The sequence below is a fragment of the Cololabis saira genome, chromosome 7 (assembly GCF_033807715.1).
Source record: "Cololabis saira isolate AMF1-May2022 chromosome 7, fColSai1.1, whole genome shotgun sequence".
NCBI classification, from domain to species: domain Eukaryota; kingdom Metazoa; phylum Chordata; class Actinopteri; order Beloniformes; family Belonidae; genus Cololabis; species Cololabis saira.
Window position 1 is genome coordinate 39,485,024 of NC_084593.1, and position 23,756 is coordinate 39,508,779.

Sequence of the window (23,756 nt, forward strand, 5' to 3'; positions counted from 1 at the left end):
TTTTAACTTTGTTTTAAAGATAACCAAACACCACCAAACCAGCTTCTAAAATAAGCAGAAACCCAAAAGTGGCAGGTTTCCACGGCAACAAGAGCATCCTGGAGCAAAACCTCTGCCCAACACGGGTTTGACGTTGGGAGAGATTCAGTGGACCCAAACACACTGATATTCTGTATCGTAGACGGAGCGACACGTTTAGATCCGTGGATGCGTTTGATGAGCTCCTTTTAAGACAAACTAGTGTTAAAAATATTTTCACAGTGCCAAACAAACCTGTCTTCGTCTTAAACAAATACATCATAAAATACAGGTTTCTTCTATTTCATCATTCTGTTATATTTCCTGTGTGGCTTCACTAACTCACTCAGCTTGATCTGGATGTTGTTGTTAAGTAAAATAATCAGAATATTAACAATAATAATAATAATAATAATAATAATAATAATAATAATAATAATGCAATGTTATTTTTCAAGTAATGCAGCACTATGAACATCTCATGGTTCATGACTCGGTCCGTCTATGGAGGATACTACTTTTCTGCACATTATTAAGTTTATTATCAAGAGTTCTAGCATTTAACTTGATATTAAACAGCAAAAAAGAAAAGAAAGAAAACATCAGGATAAGTGCACATTTGAAACAATAGTACAAATATTTTTTTCAGACAATTAATGACATCATTATTTACAGTATGCCCCCTCCCACCCCCCCATCATGTTTTTTTTCCCAACAATACAAACTCCATACTGTAGATAATCTGCTGACAACACAGGGGTTACTTCCACTGGCCACTTTGTTGATGTACTGGATCCACTGATTGTTTACTGGGGAAAAGATTCAATATGGATGCAGTGTGAACATTTCAAACCCAAGGCCCGGACAGATTCGTGGGAGAGGGAAACGGACACTAATAATGCTTCTTGAAAAGCAAAAAAAAAAAGTAACTTGAGGAAAAAAAGAAAAGGCTGTTCCCAGATTTCAATACTCGTTACACGACAGTGTCTCGTGACGACTCTACAACGGTACAACGTCTTTACTGGCTCTAAGGTGATGGTTGCTAAGGGCTGGCCACTTTAGCAGAACTGGAGTCAACAAGATGTGAAAACTGTAATACTGAGCTTCAAAATTAAACTTGTATACATATTTTTTTTTTTTTTTTTCCAAGTGTATCAAAAACTACAGGATGTCTGAAATCCAAAGTAAAAGACTTAAATTTGTGCAAGACTAGAAAAGTACACTGATCATTTGTAAAGACCTGGCTCAACCTTTCCTTCAGTTCCTCTCTTCTGGCAGCCGTGACAGTGGGATACGGAGTAAAGGCTGCACATCACTTCAGATATCAAGATGAAACTCAAACAAACAAATAAATACATTAAAAAAAGGGTGAACGTGTGCCAATAGGAGCTGCAGGCGTCAGGACGCAAGAGCCTCGGTGTTTACAAAGGATCAGCTGCTTCCTGGATGTACCAAAATCCCCCGTCTCATGCGTCCTTAGAAATAACCGCCTCCTGCGCCTCGGCTTGAGAGGAGCCTTAAAGATGTTTAAGGTGGCAATAATTAAAATCACTTCAGGAAAAAAAGGCCATCTTTACACACCTAGTCCACGGATAACGACTCATTCTTCCCTGATTTTACACGTCTAAGTTGTGATGCTATAGCCACAGTTAAAGGCACATGTCACACAAAATGTGCTGAAGGTTTTCCTGCACATTCCCAGCTTTCTAGCCATGACTGCTCTTGTTGATGACGTGCCAGCTCTTGCTGCAAAGCTTTTGCTGATGGACGACACTCCTGAAATAAAACAAACTATTGATTTTTTGCACAAATTCAATCTGCAGACCAAAAATGTCCTTACTATTTTCTTGTCAGGAAAAACCTTTTACCAGCATATTCCAAAAAAAACCCAAAACTACTTAATTAAATCCAGAACCGGTATGTGACTGCTTGTCAGGTGGTGTTTATTTTCCAGTGGGATGCCATTGAACCAGATGAGTAAACAATAAGAATTCCAGTTAAACCTTAAATTAGGAATGATGAAGCAGGAACCCCTCATGGCGTGGTGGCGATGGGAGGAGGGTTTAGGTGGAGGTGGAATAACCGTCTGAAGTCTTTAGCAGATCTTTCACATAAACAAACCTTTTTATTTGAGTTGTAGTTTTTAAAAATCCAAATTGAACAAAAAAAAGAAGCAGGTCAACATCACAGATGACGCTGATCTAATGGACCCTGCAGCGTATGTGAGCACTAAACTCATGTGATGGTCCCGAGTACTCGCTGCTGCATCCGGGAGGAACAGGGACTTGAAAGTGCTAAAATCAGTTTGGAAATAACATTAAGGCTACAAATGGACTGAGAAGTCTTGAGAATCTCTTTTTAGTTGGATGTAAGACGCCGTTTTGGGACTTTGAAAGCCTTCTTGCTGCTAAATTGACTCTTTACATTATTGACAATGACTACGGATCTCGCCACACGTCACATTTACTAAATTACAGCTTGTTCCTTTGTTTTATTGACAAAGTGCATGAGCCACGTGTCTCAGCGGGAGGGGAGGAACAGAAGAGAGTTTACAGAATATCTTCAGTTCAAATCAGAGGATGCTAAGGACCGATGGAACATCTTTTCCCCCTCTCCTCTTCTATAATGGACCAAATTCATGTACGTGGATGGAACATAAATCCAAGGCACAAAATATAAATAAGCCCCAACATGACAAAGGAACGTCAGCTTGATGACTTCCTGCAGATCACAGGTGCATGATGGGCCGACGCAAACTTCAAACTGATTTCTCTGATCCCGCACTTACAACATGGTGAAAAGATGGAGGGATAAAAAGAAAGTGAATACAGAAAATACTCTAAGAGGGACAAAAACAACGCAGAACAAGCCAGAACACTAGGAGGAATACCTTGCCCATTTTTGTTTTCTTTAAATTATTAATTAACAATTGTAGCTTCTCTGCAATGATTTCTGCTGATCGTTTTCTAATTGAAAAACAAAGTTAAAGTGATTTTCAGAAATTAAGAGAGAACAAGTTTGCTTGTCCGGTTTGTCTGCAGGCAAACGTACTAAAGTTAAATAACTGGGGTGTTTAAATGTAAGTAAACAGAATTACAGCCAGAGTAAGGCTGACTTCCAGCCGCTGGCTAACTAGCTCTCCCTGGAAAGAGCCAAAAGTGGTTAAAAGCCCTGCGGCCGGGCTTCGTGGAGCCTGGGGACGACGTTATCACAGCTTGAATTCCTCCTGCTACAGGCTGAAGTCGTGAATCAGTGGTTTCACCTGTTTCTGCTCACTGCATCACGGAGCAGATTTGTAGAAATGCTCCCTTCTGACACCTGACTTTATCGGGCGGAGCATTTTGCCCCCACAGAAAAACCTTAAACGGCTGCAGGAAGTGCCTCAGATTTATGCGTCTCCATTTGCGAGTAGAGCAGGTTTGTGAACAGGTCTGACGCTCGGAGACTGAAGGGATTTTACATTAATTCGGCAACTTGAAACGAAACACGAGTTAAATATAAAGCTGCTTCATGAGCTTACGCATGTGTATCATTCTTAAATGCATTAAACATTGAAAAAAAAAAAAAACTATGAAGAAAAAAACATTTTTAAATTATTCATAAAGTGCCACCTGCAAATATTTTTTTCCACAGCAACACATTTACCACGTGTAGAGGTTTTTCTGGGTGACATTGAATTATTTCCTTCCCTTGTAACAAAATTCAGTATTGTGGTGTTTAGTTCAGTTTAGAAATGTCCCTGGAAGAGTGTACGGCTCTTCTTAGGGTCGGAGTGTGATCATAAATCGAATGCAGTGTTGCCGCCAGCTCTGACATGTTGGACTTCATAGTTTACCTTTGGGAAATGCTGACGCTATCTCCAAAAAGAGGGATTTCATATCATCCGCACAAACTGCCACCATCAGTAAACTACATTCAAAGAGGCGATGAGATGAAGAGCAGGGAACATCTGCCACGTGTCTAAAATTCACTCATGTGTATCAGCCAATGGTTTCCTTGATTTATTAACCTTTTTTTATGAGAAAGTCTGAATGGACATTAAAAAGAAATAGTAATTCATGTTGTTTTCATGAAATGAGAAAGTATCCTGTGAGAGATGAGACAAATCCCTCACCCCCCCCCCCTGTTCCCCCTCATCTTCTGGTCTAAGACTTCACTACAGTAAACACTTCTATGCTGATGGGAATATGTGTATTCTTGTGTTTGAAAAAGACAGAAAGAAAGAAAGCCAGAGTGCGACTCTATCAGGGTAAATGAGGGAGTTGAATGTGTGAGTGAGTGTGTCTAAATGAAAAGGTCCTCCAGTGGTGTCTACGACACTCCGTTCACCAGCGCCGGAGTGTCCTGTTTGTCCTTCTTCACCCCCCGGTCCCTCAGGGGTCTCTGGTGGTGGTGGCGGGCCGGGCCCTCGCCGCCCACTCCGACCCCGACCCCGACCCCGACCCCGACGGCGCTCTGGGAGGACGACGACGACGGCCCCGCCCCGACCGCTCCTCGCCCGGCTGACGAGTGCTGCACGCTCCGCTCGTTGTTTCCGTCCACGCGGATCTGAGGGGAGAAACCACACCGGTCAGGCCTGGGTTGGAAGGTGGAAAGATTTAAAAAAAAAAATAAATAAAAAAATAAAAAATAAAAAATGAAATGCCAGTATCCCAAGGTCCGAATAAGAAATCCGTGACAGGCTCTGGATACAAAAAGAAACATTTTCAATCATGTCTTCCAGGGCTGGGGATCGATTCAAATGTTAAGAATCGATTCGATTCCGATTCGTAAGATTCAGAATTGATTATCAAGATTTGGTTTGTTGCGATTTGATTCAAATATTGATTTAGGTTAGTGTTATTAAAACTGTTTTTTGAGCTGTTGCATGAATTATATGACTGTAGTTATGCAACATATTAGTACTAGTATTATATTGAGATTCAACAGCAAGTATTGACAGCTAATGATGCTGTAAGGACCAATCAGCTCCCAGAATGCTGATAGAACTGCTTTCAGAAACATCGTGGGTCAGAATTACCAAACAGATCCAGGGAGGAAACAGAGACGGATGAAATCGGTTTTATTTTTTCCATTTTCTGTCTTTTTCGGGTTTTTAATTGAGAATTTGGTTTTTAGCATTTCATGCAAATGTAACCCCAAGACAGTATATAAAGTAATGAAATATAGACAATTTATGCAATTATAACTGAAAACTTTGATGTTTTCATACCTATTATACCTACCGGTATATATATATACCTATCATACCATACATATTTAAAGGCAAAAACATTGTGTCCATCAAAACATTCCTTTTTTGGGCATAGACACAAATATACCAAAAGTTGTAATGTAATGATGAAAAAAAAATAAAAAATAAAAAAATCGATCAAAATAGACATACAAATCGATTTTTAGGAATTAATATGAGAATCAATTTAGAATAGGAACATTTATTTTTTTCAACACAGGCCTAATGTCTTCACCATCCACATTAAATGATATGGTTAAAGAAGCTGGAGTCAGTCGCCTGACTTCACTCCACCCAACACTTGAACACCAGATCAAGCTGACGACGGTGAGCGGTGCGACCGGCGCTGGTTATTGCTGCTCGTCTGCTGATGGAAACCAAGTACAGTTCATGTACGGGAAACGTCTGACCTCCTGAACTCATGCAGCGGCTGGTAAGTTCACCCACTTCTGAGACACATCCAACAGTAAAGACTCAAGCAGACTAAAATACAGACTAGATTAGGGCTGCAATGATTCCTCGAGTACTTGATTACTAAAAATGATTGATGAAGTTCCTCTGCCTCGAAGCCTCGTTTAAATAAAAAAATACATTTACACTTCACGTTTCGCACGGGTTCCTTTTAATGTGACACAACGTGCTAACACGCATGTTTCGTGCCAATGAGAAAATGCAGCAAAGCAAAAGTAATTAAAGCTGCAAGCAGCGATGAACGGGCCCTCGCACTCACGGCCACCGCCCCCCATAAGCATATCAGAAATGACACCACCCACGACTTCCTATGTCAAACCATTCAAAAGTTATAGCAGAAAAAAGGGACAACCAATCAGAAGAAGGGGCGGGGCTAATTCAGGCCAATGAAGGTCAAGGACTCATTACAGAGTCCCATGACACCACCCACGACTCTTTATGTCAAACCTTTCAAAAGTTATGGCAGAGAAAAGTATTCTAGTGGGCGCTGTTGAGCCGTTAGGCCACGCTCATTAATGCAAACCATGAAATATCAAATGTATCGACAGGCCTGGCTTTTCTTTAAGTTGCGACATGATACAGGTGTGTACCGATTTTTGTTCATGTACGTCAAACCGTATTATGGGGCTTGAGGCGCAAAGTTTTTTCTGTCTGAATCAATCAGATGAAGGGTGGGCGCGCTTTTTGCCGTCTAGCATCGCCACGGTAACACTTTTGAAAGAGAAAAGTAATGCGTGGTGTCGGAGGATGGAGACGCACGTTTTGATGTATAACACACCTGGGTGCACGTTACGTTCGGGCCGTATTAATGACCGAAGAAATGGCATAAATTGCGCCAAAATTACACGATTAATTCAAAATGTTCAAAATGGCCGACTTCCTGTTCGGTTTCGGCCATGGCGCCAAGAGACTTTTCTTTAAGTTGTGACATGATACAGGTGTGTACCGATTTTGGTGCATGTACGTCAAACCGTATTGTGGGGCTTGAGGCACAAAGTTTTCTAGGGGGCGCTGTTGAGCCATTAGGTCCCGCCCATTAATGCAAACCATTAAATATCAAATTTTTCACCAGGCCTGGCTCAGTGTTTCGAGAGGAGGTAGTAAAACGTTAATACCTGAAGCAACAGCAGGACTGGTGTCATCACCATCACCACCTTTGAACAGCCAATATGCTTACAGTGTTTTTTCATACACGTATAGTTCATACAGGAAGATAGTGTAGCCTTTGTCTCACTTGATTTGGCCTTGTATTCATATACATACTAATTGAATGATTATAGGCTATCCCATTTGTTGCCCAAATAAATAATTTCAAAATCAGTAAATAATTAAAATCAGTACTCGAGTTGTAAAAAAAAAGAAATCAGGGGGGATGGTGGATTTTATCATATGGGGACAGATAATTGTGCTGATTACAAATAATATGATATATTACAAATAATAGCAGTGACCAAAACACCTGCAGAAATACTGCAGGAATGACATAGCAGCAGTTAAATGCAGCCTTCTGTAAGCTTTAAATATCCACTGGGCTTACATCAAAACACAACAATAAAAACACTTTTCTGAACTTATCAATATGACTCTGTCCTTCACAGGATAAGTAAAATTGATCACTGCAAAAACTCTAAATCTTAACAAGAATATTTGTCTTATTTCTAGTTAAAATGTCTCATTTTAGTAAAAAAATCTCATTACACTTAAAACAAGACTCATCACTGGAAAAAACAACAATTTTCACCTGTTTCAAGTAGATTTTCACTTGTAATAAGTAGAAAAATCTGCATGTGGAACAAGATTGTTTTGCTTGTAATGAGAAGATAAATCTTGTCCCATTGGCAGATTTTTCTACTTATTTCAAGTGAACATTTACTTGAAACAGGTGAAAATTGTCAAATAAGTTATTTTTCTGGTGTTATTTTTCTGGTGATGACTCTAAATGTTGAAATAGCAGTAAAACCACATTCATTGATGAAATGACATAAGGGATGGAAAGGAGGGATGGCAGTTTTACAGGGGGATGATTTGGACCGTTTTTATTTCAGGGGGGAAATCCCCCTCATCCCCCCTCAACTCGAGTACTGATTATAATAAAGTGTCTTATAAATCAATAATTTTAAAATCTCAATCCTTATTTTTATTTAACGGCCATCGGCCAGGGTTTATAGGCTGCATATTTACACTGTGTAGCCTGAAAGTGAACTGCAACTTACGTGCGGACGCATCTTTGCTGTGGAGGGGGCTGAATAAATCAACCAATTTTTGACATTTGGCCGTGTCTTCCTCCAGCGCCTTTTTTTTCTCTCTCCCTCTCGGCACCGCCTTGTCGAGGCAAAACCTCATTTTAACTCTCCCTCGCTGTGGAAACAGCCCCTGCTTGTAATAATGGCTGCAGCTCGAGCGGCAGAGCTGGTGGTGGGCGTGGTTTCAGCAGCGGAGGAGACCGAGGGGTGGTGTGCATTTTGGTGACGTAAAGAAAATGCACCAATCTTAACGGCTCACAGAGACCACGTGACACTGGGGGACTCTGTAAGGGTGGGGGCGAGCAGATCTTGCAGATTTTCATAGGGATTTCATCTTTTCTGTGTTGGCAGGCTGAGGGGAGACCACTTTAAATATGTTAAAACAAGAAAACACGTGTTTTTCATAATAGGTCCCCCTTTAAAGATTTTCTAACAGTTTAGTTTGTTATGAACGTCAGAGATGTAGTTATAACACTGCATACTTGTGAATAATTATAAACATTGAAAAACGTACTTTTATATGAAAATAACCAGAAACAGATAGCTATAACATGGTATTTATATACTGCTTTAATGAACATTATTTTTATAGCCTATAAGCTATAAATATTATTTTTCTATTTTAATAAAATTAAATGTTTTTCTCTCATTTCAATTAAAACAAATAGGAATATTATCGGTTTTAATGAAAATTATTGTACATCACAGCTAATTGTAAAATACATTGATTCAATTCGATTATATACAGGAATTACAGGCTATGATAATAATAGAAAAGAAAGAAAAATGACTCAAACAAAAAAAAAAAACAGTGAGTGAGACAGGCAAGACAGCGACAACCAATGCAAGTGGGATGTCAACAGTGTATACATATTTCAAAACACAGACAACAACTTCTGAGCAAGTGGTTTGTTGAGCAGATATTGGAATTAATCTCAGATATTTGCATGAGGTCACTCTCACTCTCAACTAAATAAATACATAAATATATATATATAAATACAACAACACACCCCTCTCCTCTTAAAATAAATTCAAATAAACAATCAAACTTATTTCCTTATACAATTTATACAAAAACCATATGTCTTTGTAAAAGAGCATAATACAAAGTCTTTCAGAATAAATGTACGTATTTTTAACGTGTGACAGCATCCTGTATCATAACTACATCTCTGCCGTTTGTACAAACCAAACTGTGTGGAAATCGGGTAAAGAGTCTGAGAGTTATGAATGATTATAGTCCGGGAGAAACCTTGCTCAGTAGAAATGATGCACTAAGACGCAAATAATGCCCTGTCCAAGATGGCGGCCGCATCGATCGGCGCCCGGTCCAAGATGGCGGCCGCGCCCCACCCCCCCTCCCCCGAAGAGCTGCGCGCGCATTCCAAACTGCACTCATCCCCCCACCTTCCCCCCGCGGGAGCTCAACCCCTCCCCTCCCCTCCAAGTCTTCTCAGCTGCAGCAGTCCTGCTGGATCTGACTGAGACACAGTCTGATCACACATAAATATTCATTTAAAATCACGTCTAATGATTAGGTTTATCAAAGTCACAGGACATTTTCAAAATACAGTAAACAATATACTTATGAAGTCCCATATGTCGATTACATTTATTGACAAAGACATAGCTTTTTACGTTATTAGTTCATTTTTTTAATTTTTAGAGTGACCAAGTTTTTCAAAAACAATATGTTACAGTGTATGATTTTTTACTCCTGTTGTAAGCTATCTGAAACTGTCATTTGATTTTCCTTACACAAAATCTTTGATTTTTAATTAATATTTTTCCAGAAATACAGAGTGACATAAAAATGCCAATTCCTTTCAAGAAATAACCACGATACGCGACACAGTCAACAAGGAACCTACTGCCAATCAAATGTGTCAATTTCATTAAGATTGGATAAACCAAACAGCAACTAAAGCACATAATTTGATGAAAAATGTATACCTGACCAAAAGGTGGCGCTATGGAGTTCATCCAAGATTGTCATATCCACTTGTTCAGAATGCAAGCCCGATTAAATGTATTGAATTTGGGTTCATTCTGACCAATTATGTTTAAGTTACAACAACTTTTATGTTCATGGCGAGACCCCGAAATTTGACACCCTCTGACAGCGACGCCCTTTGACACAAACTTACAGTTTTCTCTGTCACTCATCGTCAATGCCTTACCTATTATCTCACCAACTTTGAGATCAAGAAACTGATCTCGTTTGGAGCACAGATGCAAACTAGAAGACATGACAATTCCTGGTGCCAACAGGTGGCGCTACAACCGATCCTGAATATTCCACCATAGATGTCTTCAGGCTCAGTCTACAATCATGCACATACGTTTTCGACCACATCAAATCATGTATTGCTGAATTACAGCCAATTGATGTTTGATGGCGAAGCTTAAAAATGACCTCAAACTTCGGCGGATCACTACGGTCAAGCCCTCTGGCAGAAACTTAAAAGCTTCGCAATTTAGCGTCGGCCATGTGTCTAGATTGTACAAACCAAGTTGTGAGCCAATCTGATAAAATCTCTAGGAGGAGTTCGTTAAAGTACGAGGCCTAGAAATGATCAGAATTCATGAAAAATGACATTTTCTGTTCAAAATGCCGGACTTCCTGTGTAACTTAGACCATGGGTCCAAGAGACTTTTTTGTAACTCTTTGTCTAATATAATACACACATAAAGGTCATTGCTGTAAGTCAAACCATATTGTGGGGCTCGTCAAAAAACATAAAATAGGTGGCGCTATAGAGCCCATTCTTGTGGACCCATGCCTGTCGCCCATAAAATACGTAATTTTACGCGACTCTGGAAGCGTGTGCAAAATTTGGTGAGTTTTCCAGCATTTTAAGGCCTCCAAAAAGGCAATTTATTTACGGCGAGAATAATAATAATAATAATTAAAGCTGCAAGCAGCGATGAACGGGCCCTCGCACTCATGGCCAACGCCCCTCCTTCCAGCCCCCCCCAAAAAGAGAATATTAAAAATACGATAAATGTAAAAAAATAAATAAAATTAAACAAGATTTATCTTCTCATTACAAGCAATAAATCTTGTTCCACTGGCAGATTTTTCTACTTATTTTAAGTGAAAACAGGTGAACAGGTGAAACAGATGACAATGGTGTGTTTTTTTTCAGTTATGAGTCTTGTTTTAAGTGTAATGAAGTTTTTTTTACTAAAATGAGACATTTTCACTAGAAATAAGACAAATATTTTTGTTAAGATTTTGAGTTTTTGCAGTGATCCATTTAACTTATCCTGTGAAGGACAGAGTCATATTGATAAGTTCAGAAAAGTGTTTTTTATTGTTGTGTTTTGATGTATTTGCTGTAAGCCCAGTGGATATTTAAAGCTTACAGAAGGCTGCATTTAACTGCTGCTATGTCATTCCTGCAGTATTTCTGCAGCTGTTTTGGTCACTGCTATTATTTGTAATATATTATATTATTTGTAATCAGCACAAATTATCTGTCCCCATATGATCAAATCCACCACCCCCCCTGATTTTTTTTTACAACTCGAGTACTGGCTGCGGTTCTGTTTAAAGCCGGGCAGACACTGTGCCATTGCCGGCTCGTTTTGAACCAATTTTCCTCTTGTTTCAATCATTAATATGTGTGCAGACAAGGTAAAAAAAAAAAAAAAAGAAAACTCAAACTCTTTCAGTTCACTGTGTTTTCTAGTAGTTCTTCTAGTTTTCTATTGTTACTTTTAAGTTTACTGTTCCCTTTGTGGTTTTACTGGTTGTAAAGCATGTAGCTTTAATTATCACCCAATTCTGTGTTTCACCTTGTTAGTCAACTTCACTCCAACTCATTACCACCAATTTTACACTTATTTTTGGAATGAATGGTCAATAGACCTCATTTACATAAAATCATAGCTCACTTTTGAGATAGATAAAGATAAGCCGAAATTCTGAATTTTTTTGACTATAGTTAAACTCAGAGGCATATAAATTGATGGATTATCACAGACGGGTATATGTGAAAATGAAATGAAATCATTTAAAATGTTTGGACCACCACCCAGCACCAGCCAGTGGTTGGTGGGTCAAATTGAATATCACAGGAGAGGAGAAATTGAATAAAATATCCATAATTCAATGCAAGTAGTGATCAGAGGTGGGTAGTAACGAGTTACATTTACTCCGTTACATTTACTTGAGTAAGTTTTGGGAAATTTTGTACTTTTAGGAGTAGTTTTGGATAACTGTACTTTTTACTTTTACTTGAGTAGATTTGTGAAGAAGAAACTGTTCCTCTTACTCCGCTACATTAGGCTACGTTGAGCTGTTACTTTTCTTTTATCCTTTTTATCCACGTACAATCTCATGACATCACTGAGTGATTCTTTGGGAAAAAGGTTTGTTTTTGCATGTTTTGTCACATTTACACAGACTCAAACACACACAGAGTTTCTATGAGTTCATGTTTGTTCTAGTTCTGCCTGGTTGAAAAAGAAAAGTACAAAGGCTTGAAATTTTGTGCTACTGGTGCTTAATTTATTTTTTTATTCTGTTATTTTATTATTTATTAAAGTTCTTGAATTTACTTTACGCTTATTTTAATTTAAGCTATTTTTCATTTTTTTATTAATTTTAATTTATTTTATTATTTTATTGATTTAATTTGCCTGAAGGTGATTATTTTGTACTTTTGTCTTTTTGAATGGGTGTGTTAAAAAAATAAATCAGACGTTACTCAACAGTTACTCAGTACTTGAGTAGTTTTTTCACCAAGTACTTTTTTTACTTTTACTCAAGTAATTATTTGGATGATACTTTTTACTTCTACTTGAGTCATATTATTCTGAAGTAACAGTACTTTTACTTGAGTACAATTTTTGGCTACTCTACCCACCTCTGGTAGTGATCATCAATTTTATTTGAAATGAGTGTAACAGAGGCAGTTATATGGAAGAAAATCATATTTTTGATATAAAAGAAAAGTGAATATGGGTCAATTTGACCAAAAGACCACAGAAGGGTTATCTATTAACATTTCAACATAATCAACTCATCCAAGAGATATTCAGAAGAGCTTCTCTTCTGCAAATGGTACAGTAGATGAGCTGCCATACAAAGGAATTTCCCTTTGGGGATTAATAAAGTAATTCTTATTCTTATTCTTAAAATCCGTCTAGCTGACGTGACCCAGGCAGACCAAACAACAGGCTTCAGCTTGAGCGGCCGTTTTCCGCTTGGTCCTAGTGCTGACCTGTCTCCATTTAATATAGCGTAACATTGTTTTTGGACGGTAAAAACTGCAGGGGACCAAAACTGCCTTTTGAAAAAGTGCAGGACACATGTCCCCCCCCCCATATTACGTCCGTGTATGAACGTACAGTCAGTGTGAGCAGAGACCTGTCGCATCAGAGCATCAGGTCCGTCCCAGCCGGTGTTCTGCCAATTTCTGCTCCCTGCCGAAAAAATGCTACGTTTGGGTTCTGCGCATGCGCACAGTCGATTTTCAAAGTTTGCATCATTTCTTGCACGATGTAAAATGGATAATGGGATGTTGATTATTTGATCCTTCAAAATACACGACCCATGACATGAATGCATTACACTTTGTGAACATTATACGATAAAGAGAAAAAAAACAACAATTCTATGGCTTTATTTGATATTCATTCAGTCATTCGCCTTTATTTAACCAGGCAGGTCATTAAGAAAATTCTTATTTACAATGACGGCCTGGCAAGAGACAAGGAGGGTGAAAAGGAAGTGGTTTAGGGAGTAAAACACAGTAAAGTTGTGGCTCTACAAAGGTGGAAAACCTTTAGGTAGCATTTTTTGGCAAAGCTGCAGAAATGGGCAGAAATTGGCTCTCGGCTCTGCGCGTGGCCGCGCGCGGCCGCGCGCTCCTGATCGGGATCGCGGATGGAAGCTCAATAATAATATAATAATATAATAAAATAAAATAATTGCAACACGCATTAAAAAACCACAATACAACTTACGTGACGTGACGGCGTGACTCCACATGTTGCTGCAAGTTGCAACAACCCCCCTCCCCGGCCCCGCCCCCGCCCCCGGCAGCTTCCAGGAGCTGCGGCTGCGCGTTCCCGCGGTCTGCGCGCACGCGGCCCGCAGACAGCTTCATGCTTCTAATCCAACTCAAAACATTCATTATAAATCGCCTCTTGCACATACAATGCTCAAATCATATAATTTTCAACAATATTTTTACGAAGTTAGAAGTTAATTCGACATTGCATGACAAAGTAAAGATTTATTTCAAAATGAGTTCATATTTTGAATAAAGTCGGTGACAAACTGTCCCAAATATAGAATGGATATCAGAATGGAAGCCTGATTAAATGTATTGATTTTGGGTCAATTTGGACCAAGTATTTGAAAGTTAAAACAACTTTTATGTTCATGGCGAGACACCGAAATTTGACAACCTCTAACAGCGACGCCCTTTGAGAAAAACGTACAGTTTTCTCTGTCAGCCATCGTCAATGTCTTACCTATTTATCTGACCAACTTTGAGATCCATCCGCTCATCTCCCTTTGAGCACAGATGCATACTAGAAGACATGACAATTCCTGGTGCCAACAGGTGGCGCTACAACCGATCCTGAATATTCCACCACATATGTCTTCAGGCTCAGCCTACAATCATGCACATACGTTTTCAACCACATCAAATCATGTATTGCTGAATTACAGCCAATTGGTGTTTCATGGCGAGCCTTAAAAATGACCCCAAACTTCGCCGGATCACTACGGTCAAGCCCTCTACTAAAAACGTAAAAGCTTCGCAATTTAGCGTCGGCCATGTGTCTAGATTGTACAAACCAAGTTGTGAGCCAATCTGATAAAATCTCTAGGAGGAGTTCGTTAAAGTACGAGGCCTGGAAATGATCAGAATTCATAAAAAATGACATTTTCTGTTCAAAATGCCGGACTTCCTGTGTAACTTAGAGCATGTGTCCAAGAGACTTTTTTGTAGGGCTTTGTCTGATATAATAGACACATAAAGGTCATTGCTGTAAGTCAAACCATATTGTGGGGCTCGTCAAAAACATAAAATAGGTGGCGCTATAGAGCCTAATCCTTTTTGACCCATGCCTGTCGCCCATAAAATACGTAATTTTACGCGACTCTGGAAGCGTGTGCAAAATTTGGTGAGTTTTTGGGCATTTTAAGGCCTCCAAAAAGGCAATTTATTTATGGCGAGAATAATAATAATAATAATAATAATAATAATAATAATAATAAACATCACAGATACAATAGGGTCCTCGCACTTTCAGTGCTCGGGCCCTAATAAACATCACAGATACAATAGGGTCCTCGCACTTTCAGTGCTCGGGCCCTAATAAGAGGAAGAGAAAGAAGATGTGGAAGGTGTGGAATTATTTCAAATTAAAAATGAATAAAAAATATCTAAAAATAATAAAAAAAGGTCCCGGTCCATGATACGGTATAAAACTCTTGTTCCGAGTCCCGGTTCACAGACAAGCATTTCTGTTGAAACGTGTTGGGGCTGAATGGGAAGTTGCATAATTTAAAAGCAGTGTTTAAGAATATTTTTTATTTTTGATACTTGGAAAAAGTTCGTTTTTTTAATGTTTCAGGAAATGTTAAGTTTAAAATAATTGTATTTATTTTTATTGGAAAATTTAAAAAACTGTTTACTAGTTTGCATAATATGTAAATAAATGTCAATTATTCTCATAAAAGAAAAAAATTGGTTGTTTTTAATCAAGTGATCTGTCTTGTTTTCTATTGTTTATTTATAATTGTCAGTCACCTATCTGACTGACGGAAGAACAAGCCTAAGACAGATACATTAAAATCTACTACGATAGTAACTCTTAGTAATTAGTAGGTTTTTAATAGGTCAGTAAAACACTTGGGAGCTCACTGCTGGTGGTTATTCCCAACGAAGGAGACAAGCAAGCAGGCAAAGGTTGAATTGTTACACAAAGTCCCCAAAATAATTCAGAGACCACTTCATCAAATAATCCAATGCATTTGACTCCTCTGGTTAAAACACTGTTAAGACATTTATTCCCAGTTCTAGCATTAGACCCAAGCCCCCTCCTAACACAGGTCTCTTGGAAATGAGGTTAAAAAGAAGAGTTGCAGACTTCATGGACTAGTCAGGACGGACTACCTTAAAAGATACTTGATTGATTAATAATCTCCTTAGTCGTCAGTATAGCGGGTATGGATTGATGTCACTTTCCCACTGGACCCCCCCTTACTCACTGAGTGGTAAAAACAGCTGCAACTAGTAGGGAAACTGTGGAGAAGACGGTTTAACAGCTGATTATGGGCTTAAATTAAAGGCAGTTGGACTTGACAGTGACCCGTACAGTTACCCCAAGAACCAGTGGTCCATGGACATTAATATTTGGTACAATTACCAAGAACCAGTGGTCCATGGACATTAATATTTGGAACAGTTACCAAGAACCAGTGGTCCATGGACATTAATATTTGGTACAGTTACCAAGAACCAGTGGTCCATGGACATTAATATTTGGCCACGAATCCAGTTTCCTGATATTTATATGAACTTAATTTCTACGCCGGGGAAATACACGAAGCAAAGCTTGAAGGCTTACAAAAGTCTTGAAGCTTGGTCCTACTTCAAGGCAGGATTTGTTGTAGAAATTAAAGTGATGAGGACACCGAACTTTATGATTTGACCGTTTAACGTTAGCTACCCAAAAATCTAACATTACCTGATACAAAATGGGAACCACAAATCCACGTTTCGGTGCCTGGAATCCAGTTGTTTCTGTGAATTGCAGCGATACATTTGTTTCTCTTAAGCTTATTTTTCGTCAGTCTGTAAAACGATAACTCCGATTTCTTGCTTAATCTATGAGTACAGTCGAGTACTCATAGATTACAGTTACGCTGCCACTCGGTCTTTCTGACACTCAGTCTTTCTGACACTCAGTCTTTCTGACACTCAGTCTTTCTGACACTCAGTGGGCGTAACCCGCTGTGAAGTTGCTTCTTTGACGTCATTCCCTCTATACCCATTTAACAATAGGAAGCGTGGATTAACCTCATTGATGAGGATCCTTCCTACCCACAGTTACAGACCAGCACAAACGTGCTGCTACCTCTCCATTAGAGAGAAAACCCCATTACTTGAAGGTGACAAAAGTAATAAAAGTAATAATTATTTACTAAATACTTAATCAAAATCAGACACTGCTTCTGAATTCTGGTTCAAAAGACTCATAAAAAGAAATTAATGAAACTGCTCCGGACAAATTAATTGGTACTATGTAAAATAATGTGACATCAAAAAGTGTGTCTTTAATTTAAAAGGGTTCAAAGTTGTCACTGTGCTGTGTGCCGTCATGACCTCAGTAGGAGGATTATAGACCCGCATGTGAAAGGGTGGGAGAACATCTCCAGGCAGCCTGGTGTTCCTGTGATTACAGAGTTTCACTCAGACATTTAGGGCTGGAGTTAACCTCCTTGGATGTGGCCACGAGAGGAAAAGTGATGACAAACCGAAGAGACAGATAATAGGAATGATGACCTCAGAGCCCAGAACAACAAGAGGTTCCAGGTGAACTCCAAGGTCAAGTGTACATCAGTGTCAGACCAAATCATCAGTCGCTGCTTGAACCAGAGTGAACGACCGAAGACGACTCCACTCTTGAAATCAAATCATAAAGAAATACTTAAATGCACATTGACTAGTCAAAAAGCTGCTGCTCGAATGTTCTTTTCACGAATGAGACAAGACTGGAGCATTTTTGGCAGGTCACGTCAGCTCTGCCTTCACAAACGTAAAAACTAGAAACACTCAAAGAAAAGCAAGACTGCAGCTACTAGGAGACACGGGGAAGCCTGGGGGAGTCTGGTCCTGGGAGTCTTCAATGTGGGCAAGATCAAACTGAATCTCAAGACTATTGAGGCCGTCTTGAGGGAAATGTATTGCCCAGTGTCAGAGAGTTTGGTCTGGTCGCAGGTCACAATAATGACCCCAAACATACGACTAAAAACAGAACGGCTGAGAACCAAACACCGGGCCTTCTCTGAACCCCGATCTAAATCCTACTGAACCACCCTTCTGGTTATTATTTCTTTAAAAGGAGCTGTACAAATGATGAGCACCGACATGGCTCTTGGAGGAGACTTGAATAACGGCTGCTACACATGCTTCCCTTCAGGGATGAATGAAGTGAAGGTCTCACCTGTAAGGTGTCCTCCTGGGCTCGTGTCTTGGGGTCTCTGAGATGACGAGGTCTGGACTCACTCCACTGCATGTCTTCCCCTGAACCCAGGACATTTATATTATATATACATAGCAAAAATTAAATCACAAAGCACTGAGTATATTATTATGATGCCATCTAAACCTCCAACGTTCTTTATTTCTTTATTCTGTGGTGAGTGAGCAGCTTCTTTATTTATGGCCATCACTTTTAATTACTGTTGTGGGAAATTGATTTCCCCTGATGTGTATGTAGGTCTTTAAATGGTAAAACTCCTAACGAGTATATATTTCCAAACAGCGTCTGCAGGATGTCATTATTTGATTCACTCATATTCATCAGGGTATAATTAATGAAGCCTTGTTATTTATTTCCAGTTTTCAATTAACTCTCCTTTTCTTTCTTATCCTTTATAAACTTAAATGAAGCTAATTATTTTAATTATCTTCAAAATAAACCATCTGTAGTAAAAGAGCAGATCAAAAATAAAGTGTAAAATATTTTTATAACTCATTAAAGAGGAAAAGTTCATCACCTTTCCCATGAGCAGATGTGTTTATTCAATAATGTTCCAGAAATATCTGCTGAGGAAGAACCAGAACCACAAGGTTTCCATCCACAACCTGCCAATATCAATTAGCACCCACCTTTATATCCTCCTCTTCCTCTTCCTCCTCCTCGTCCCCTCGTCCCTGCACCCCCTGGTCTTTTCCTGCCGTCTGTCCGTCTGGGCATGGTCCCTCCTCCGGCCATCAGCTCCTCGGTGGGGGCCAGCGACCAATCGCTGAGCTCGTCTTTGTGGTCCGACTCCGTCTCTGAGGCGTTGGACGCTTCCGAGTTGGTTCCTGCAGCAGTGAGCACAAACGGCAACGTTTGAGCTGCTTCCAAGTTCATGTAACGTTCATGAATGTTCACGGACGGAAGAGTATTAGGGCCATGCAGGAGAAAAAAAATTTGAGAGGGGAAGATTTTTTTTTTATCGTGCACTTCGAGAAAAAAGTCGAAATGTCAAGATTAATGTTGAAATACAATTTCAAGTAAAAAGTCGAAATGTCAAGATTAATGTTGAAATACAATTTCAAGGAAAAAGTCGAAATGTCAAGATTAATGTTGAAATACAATTTCAAGGAAAAAGTCGAAATGTCAAGATTAATGTTGAAATACAATTTCAAGGAAAAAGTCGAAATGTCAAGATTAATGTTGAAATACAATTTCAAGGAAAAAGTCGAAATGTCAAGATTAATGTTGAAATACAATTTCAAGGAAAAAGTCGAAATGTCAAGATTAATGTTGAAATACAATTTCAAGGAAAAAGTCGAAATGTCAAGATTAATGTTGAAATACAATTTCAAGGAAAAAGTCGAAATGTCAAGATTAATGTTGAAATACAATTTCAAGGAAAAAGTCGAAATGTCAAGATTAATGTTGAAATACAATTTCAAGGAAAAAGTCGAAATGTCAAGATTAATGTTGAAATACAATTTCAAGGAAAAAGTCGAAATGTCAAGATTAATGTTGAAATACAATTTCAAGGAAAAAGTCGAAATATCAAGATTAATGTTGAAATACAATTTCAAGAAAAAGTCGAAATTTCGCCTTTTTCGAGAAAAAATTTGAAATATCGACATCAATGTTGAAATACAATTACAAGAATAAAGTCGAAATTTTGGCTTTTTTCTCAACATTTCGACTTTTTTCACGAAATTGTACTTCAACATTAATTTTGACATTTCGACTTTTTTCTCAACATTTCGACTTTTTTCTCGAAGTGCATAATGAAAGAAAAAATCTTCCTCCTCTAAAATATTATTTGTACTTTTTTTGTCGAAATGTCGAGGAAAAAAGTCAAAATGTCGAGATGAATGTTGAAATAAAATTTCAAGAATAAAGCCGAAATTTCGCCTTTTTTCTCAACATTTCAACTTTAGTCATGAAATTGTACTTCAACATTAATCTTGACATTTTGACTTTTTTCTCAACATTTCGACTTTTTTCTCAAAGTACATAATGAAAAAAAAAATGTTCCTCCTCTAAAATATCATTTGTATTTTTCTCCTGCCTGGCCCTAATACTCTCCCGTAGTCATGTATTTATTTATGCTTTGATAAATGGTTTTATAATACGAGATAAGAAGGAAGTGTCTCCTACCTGAGGGGAAGGATGCCCCTCCTCCTCTCCGCCCTCGTCCCCCTCGTCCTCCTGCGTAGGGCTTCCCTCCTCCTCCTCCAGCTCCTCTGCCCATCCCCACACCCATGCCGTTATCGAACACGTAGGTTTTATCTTTAGGGTTTCGGGGTCCTGCACCGCCTCCTCCTCCGCCTCCGCCTCCTATCTGTCTCAGCTGCTCGTCTATTTGGAGACGCTCCAGACGTAACTGATCCACCTCCTGATGGGAGCAAATCAGACAAACAGAATATATTCAAATAAACTCCAGTTCTGAGTCCTGTTTCATTCTCATGTCATTTCCTCCAGTTTTATTCAACATTAAACCCCCTTCTTGTCTGCCTGTGGTTATAACTCTACGACTTATAATGTCTCGCCTGTTTTTATTCTTCCTATGACTCTGTGAAGTCACTGTGGAGTCACTCCATCAGTGGGGAAGGGACAGCTGATTTGCTTCAACGTCTCAACTGCTACTTTCATGCTTTTTAAATGGTTCACATGAAGTGGCTACAAAACATCCACAAGTACACATTGTGGCTGCGCTCTAGTACTTTGACCAAATTTCTAAATCTTTTTCCCCCCATGGTAACATAGTAACTATGGTAACATCAGCAGCGTGAAACATCCCTAACGCCGGAGTTCTTTTTTGTCGTGGTCTGATTCTGGTGAGAGCGGCTGGTTAAATACTGGAGGGACAATGAATTGCTTTCCAGTCTGTTTCAGTTTTTTTCCACAACTCAGAGGAATGATACATTTTACTAATATTTAAAACTACATTTCACATACGGCTGAACTTCAGCTAGAGGATAAGTCTGATGCGGTAATGACAGCGGTAGCACGAGCCTGGGTAAGGTGACTCCTGCTGTAGCTGATACCACTGATACCATCAGGTTCCAGGGAACTTTGGTCCGGCGCAGTGTTTCATTTCATGTAGCGCAAAACTATACTAATGGTGCTTTTCCACTAGTACCTACTAGGGGTCTAACGTGCCGAGTAGATACTTTTTCTGTAACTACTCTGCTGAGGTTCTAAGCGGCTGAGTCGGCTGTATCTGACGTCATCACACTACAGGCCAGCGATTGGTCGGGGGGTTGGAGTCAGACGTCTGAGTCAGGAGGAGGAAATCAATGAAAGAGCAACGCTTCTTGTTCATTTTATTCGACCAGCGCAAAAGTCTGTTTCCTGATCCAACTCTGAGGTGCAGATGTTCATAAACCTGGTGCTGAGGAGAGAATTAAAAAGGGATCTAGACGGGCGATAAGGAACGACCAGATCCACTTTTCAGCAGCGCCGAGACAAACTAAAAAAAAAATTAAAAAGCGTCGCGACTGACTTCCGGTGTAGCGACTAATGGACTAGGACGTGTTTTTTTGAGCTCCTGCAACAACCTTTAAAAATATCTATTTTTGGTACAGCTTTTTCATCTTCCTTCGGTTTATTTTTCCCGACCTTCATTATTCTACTTTGGCCCCGTATTTTTGCCGACCAAAATGCCTCCAAAACTCAAACCATCCGCACCACCCCCGCGGCCCTCTCCGCACGCAGCATCCCCGCCTCGTGGTGACCCCCCGTCCAGCCTGGCCGAGGCCGCCGGGGCCGCTCCTTCACACGACTTTAAGGCCGAGCTGCTCGCATCACTCCGCGTTGAGATGGCGGCTGTTTTTAAATCGGAGCTTCAGGCTGCTTTAACTGAAAACCTGTCGAGCATCAAGACTGAGCTGCAAGCGGTGAAGTCGGAATTATCAAAAAGCATTACAAACATCCAGTCTGATGTGCGCGCTCTGAAGAACACCGTGGTTGAAATGGAAACATCTCTTTCATCCTGCACCGATGACATCACAACCTTACAGGCTAAAGTGGAGCATCTGTCAGCTGAACTGATGAGGCTGGATGGTAAATGCGAGGATCTGGAGGCGAGATCCCGGCGCAATAACATACGGATCGTGGGAATTCCTGAAGATTTTTCCACCTCTTCTGCTGTTACGGATATTCCCTCTCTGCTCAAGGAGGCTTTCAGCCTGGAGAAGGAGCCTCTCCTGGACCGGGCGCACCGCACCCTCCAGCCGAAGCCGAAGCCCGGAGAGCGCCCTCGTCCCATCATCGCCCGTCTGCACTATCATACAGACTGTGTGGATATATTGCGCCGAGCCAGGGCTCAGCAACGGATTACGTGTGGAGAGTTGACTTTCTCTGTCTTTCCCGACCACACCCAGAAGACGGCCCGTGCCCGAGCCGCCTTTAATGACGTCCGCCGCCGGCTCCGCGAGATACCGGGGATCCGCTACGGTCTGCTGTACCCCGCCCGCCTCCGCATCACCCACAACGGCGCAGAAAGGGAGTTCAGGTCGGCAGAGGAGGCCAGCGCTTTCATCACGTCGCTCAAAGTCTAGTTGAACTTTTTTCAGTTCATCAGTGTCGGTTTTTTTTTTTTTTTTTTCTCTCCCATATATACACGGTATGTGGTTTTCAGTTTAACTTGGTCGTGATTGGTTGTACCTCTCTGTTAATGTTGCTGGGCTTGCAGGAGCTCAACACGAAGCTTGTTAGTTATTATCTTGTTAGTTATGCTTAAAGCCGTAAGTGTTCTTTTCAGGGATCTGACTCCTTCTGGAGTTTGCACTGGGTTCTCCATCGTTTGGGGATGGGGTCGTTGTAAGTGCAATTGGGGGGTGGGGGGTGCAGTAGGTTAAGTTTGTTGTTGTTTTCAATTTTCCCCCTTTTTTTTATTTATTTATTTATTTTTATTTTTTTTCTCCCCCCCTTTTTTTTTTTTTTTTTTTTTTTTTTTTTTTTTTTTTTTTTTTTTTCCTTTTTTTCTTCTTCTTCTTTCCTCTTTCTTTCTTTCTTTCTTTCCTCCCTCCATCCCTTTCTTTCCTTTCCTTCCTTGGAGATCCGCATTCGGTACATCTCTATCTTTAGGAATTTAACATATAGCCACTAATACTGGTACTTCTGTGAGGTTGTTGAGCTGGAATATTAAAGGCATGGGGAGTCCAATTAAGAGATCGAGAATATTTGCTCACCTGAGACGTCTTAAAGCTGACTTAGTGTTCCTTCAGGAAACCCACATGCGCACCAAAGACCAGGTCAGACTTAAATGTCCCTGGGTTTCTGAGGTGTTTCACTCTGATTTCAACTCTAAGGCCAGGGGGGTTGCTATATTAATTGGTAAGTCAATGCAGTTTTCAGCATCTAAGGTGATTTCAGACAAAAACGGCAGATACTTAATTGTGGCGGGTACGCTATTTCATATTCCCATATTATTAGTTAATATATATGCCCCCAATTTTGACAACCCACACTTTATGAATAAGCTTTTTGAATGTCTCCCCTCATTGAACGACAGTCTTCTTATAATTGGCGGGGATATGAACTGCGTAATTGACCCCAAACTAGACCGCTCCAGC

At 39.9% G+C, this 23,756-nt stretch overlaps 1 protein-coding gene across 1 annotated transcript in view; it reads right to left on the reverse strand.

The window, feature by feature from the left end:
* Positions 1-709: 709 nt before the first annotated feature.
* fmr1 (fragile X messenger ribonucleoprotein 1) overlaps positions 710-23,756 on the reverse strand; it is a 41,369-nt gene continuing 18,322 nt past the window's right edge. Inside the window, exons 12-15 of the mRNA XM_061725887.1 lie at positions 20,335-20,572; positions 18,834-19,031; positions 18,166-18,245; positions 710-4,566 (exon numbers count right to left, since the gene is read on the reverse strand). Coding sequence (XP_061581871.1) covers positions 4,330-4,566; positions 18,166-18,245; positions 18,834-19,031; positions 20,335-20,572 — 753 coding nt within the window. The 3' untranslated portion in view covers positions 710-4,329. The remainder of the gene's footprint in view (positions 4,567-18,165; positions 18,246-18,833; positions 19,032-20,334; positions 20,573-23,756) is intronic.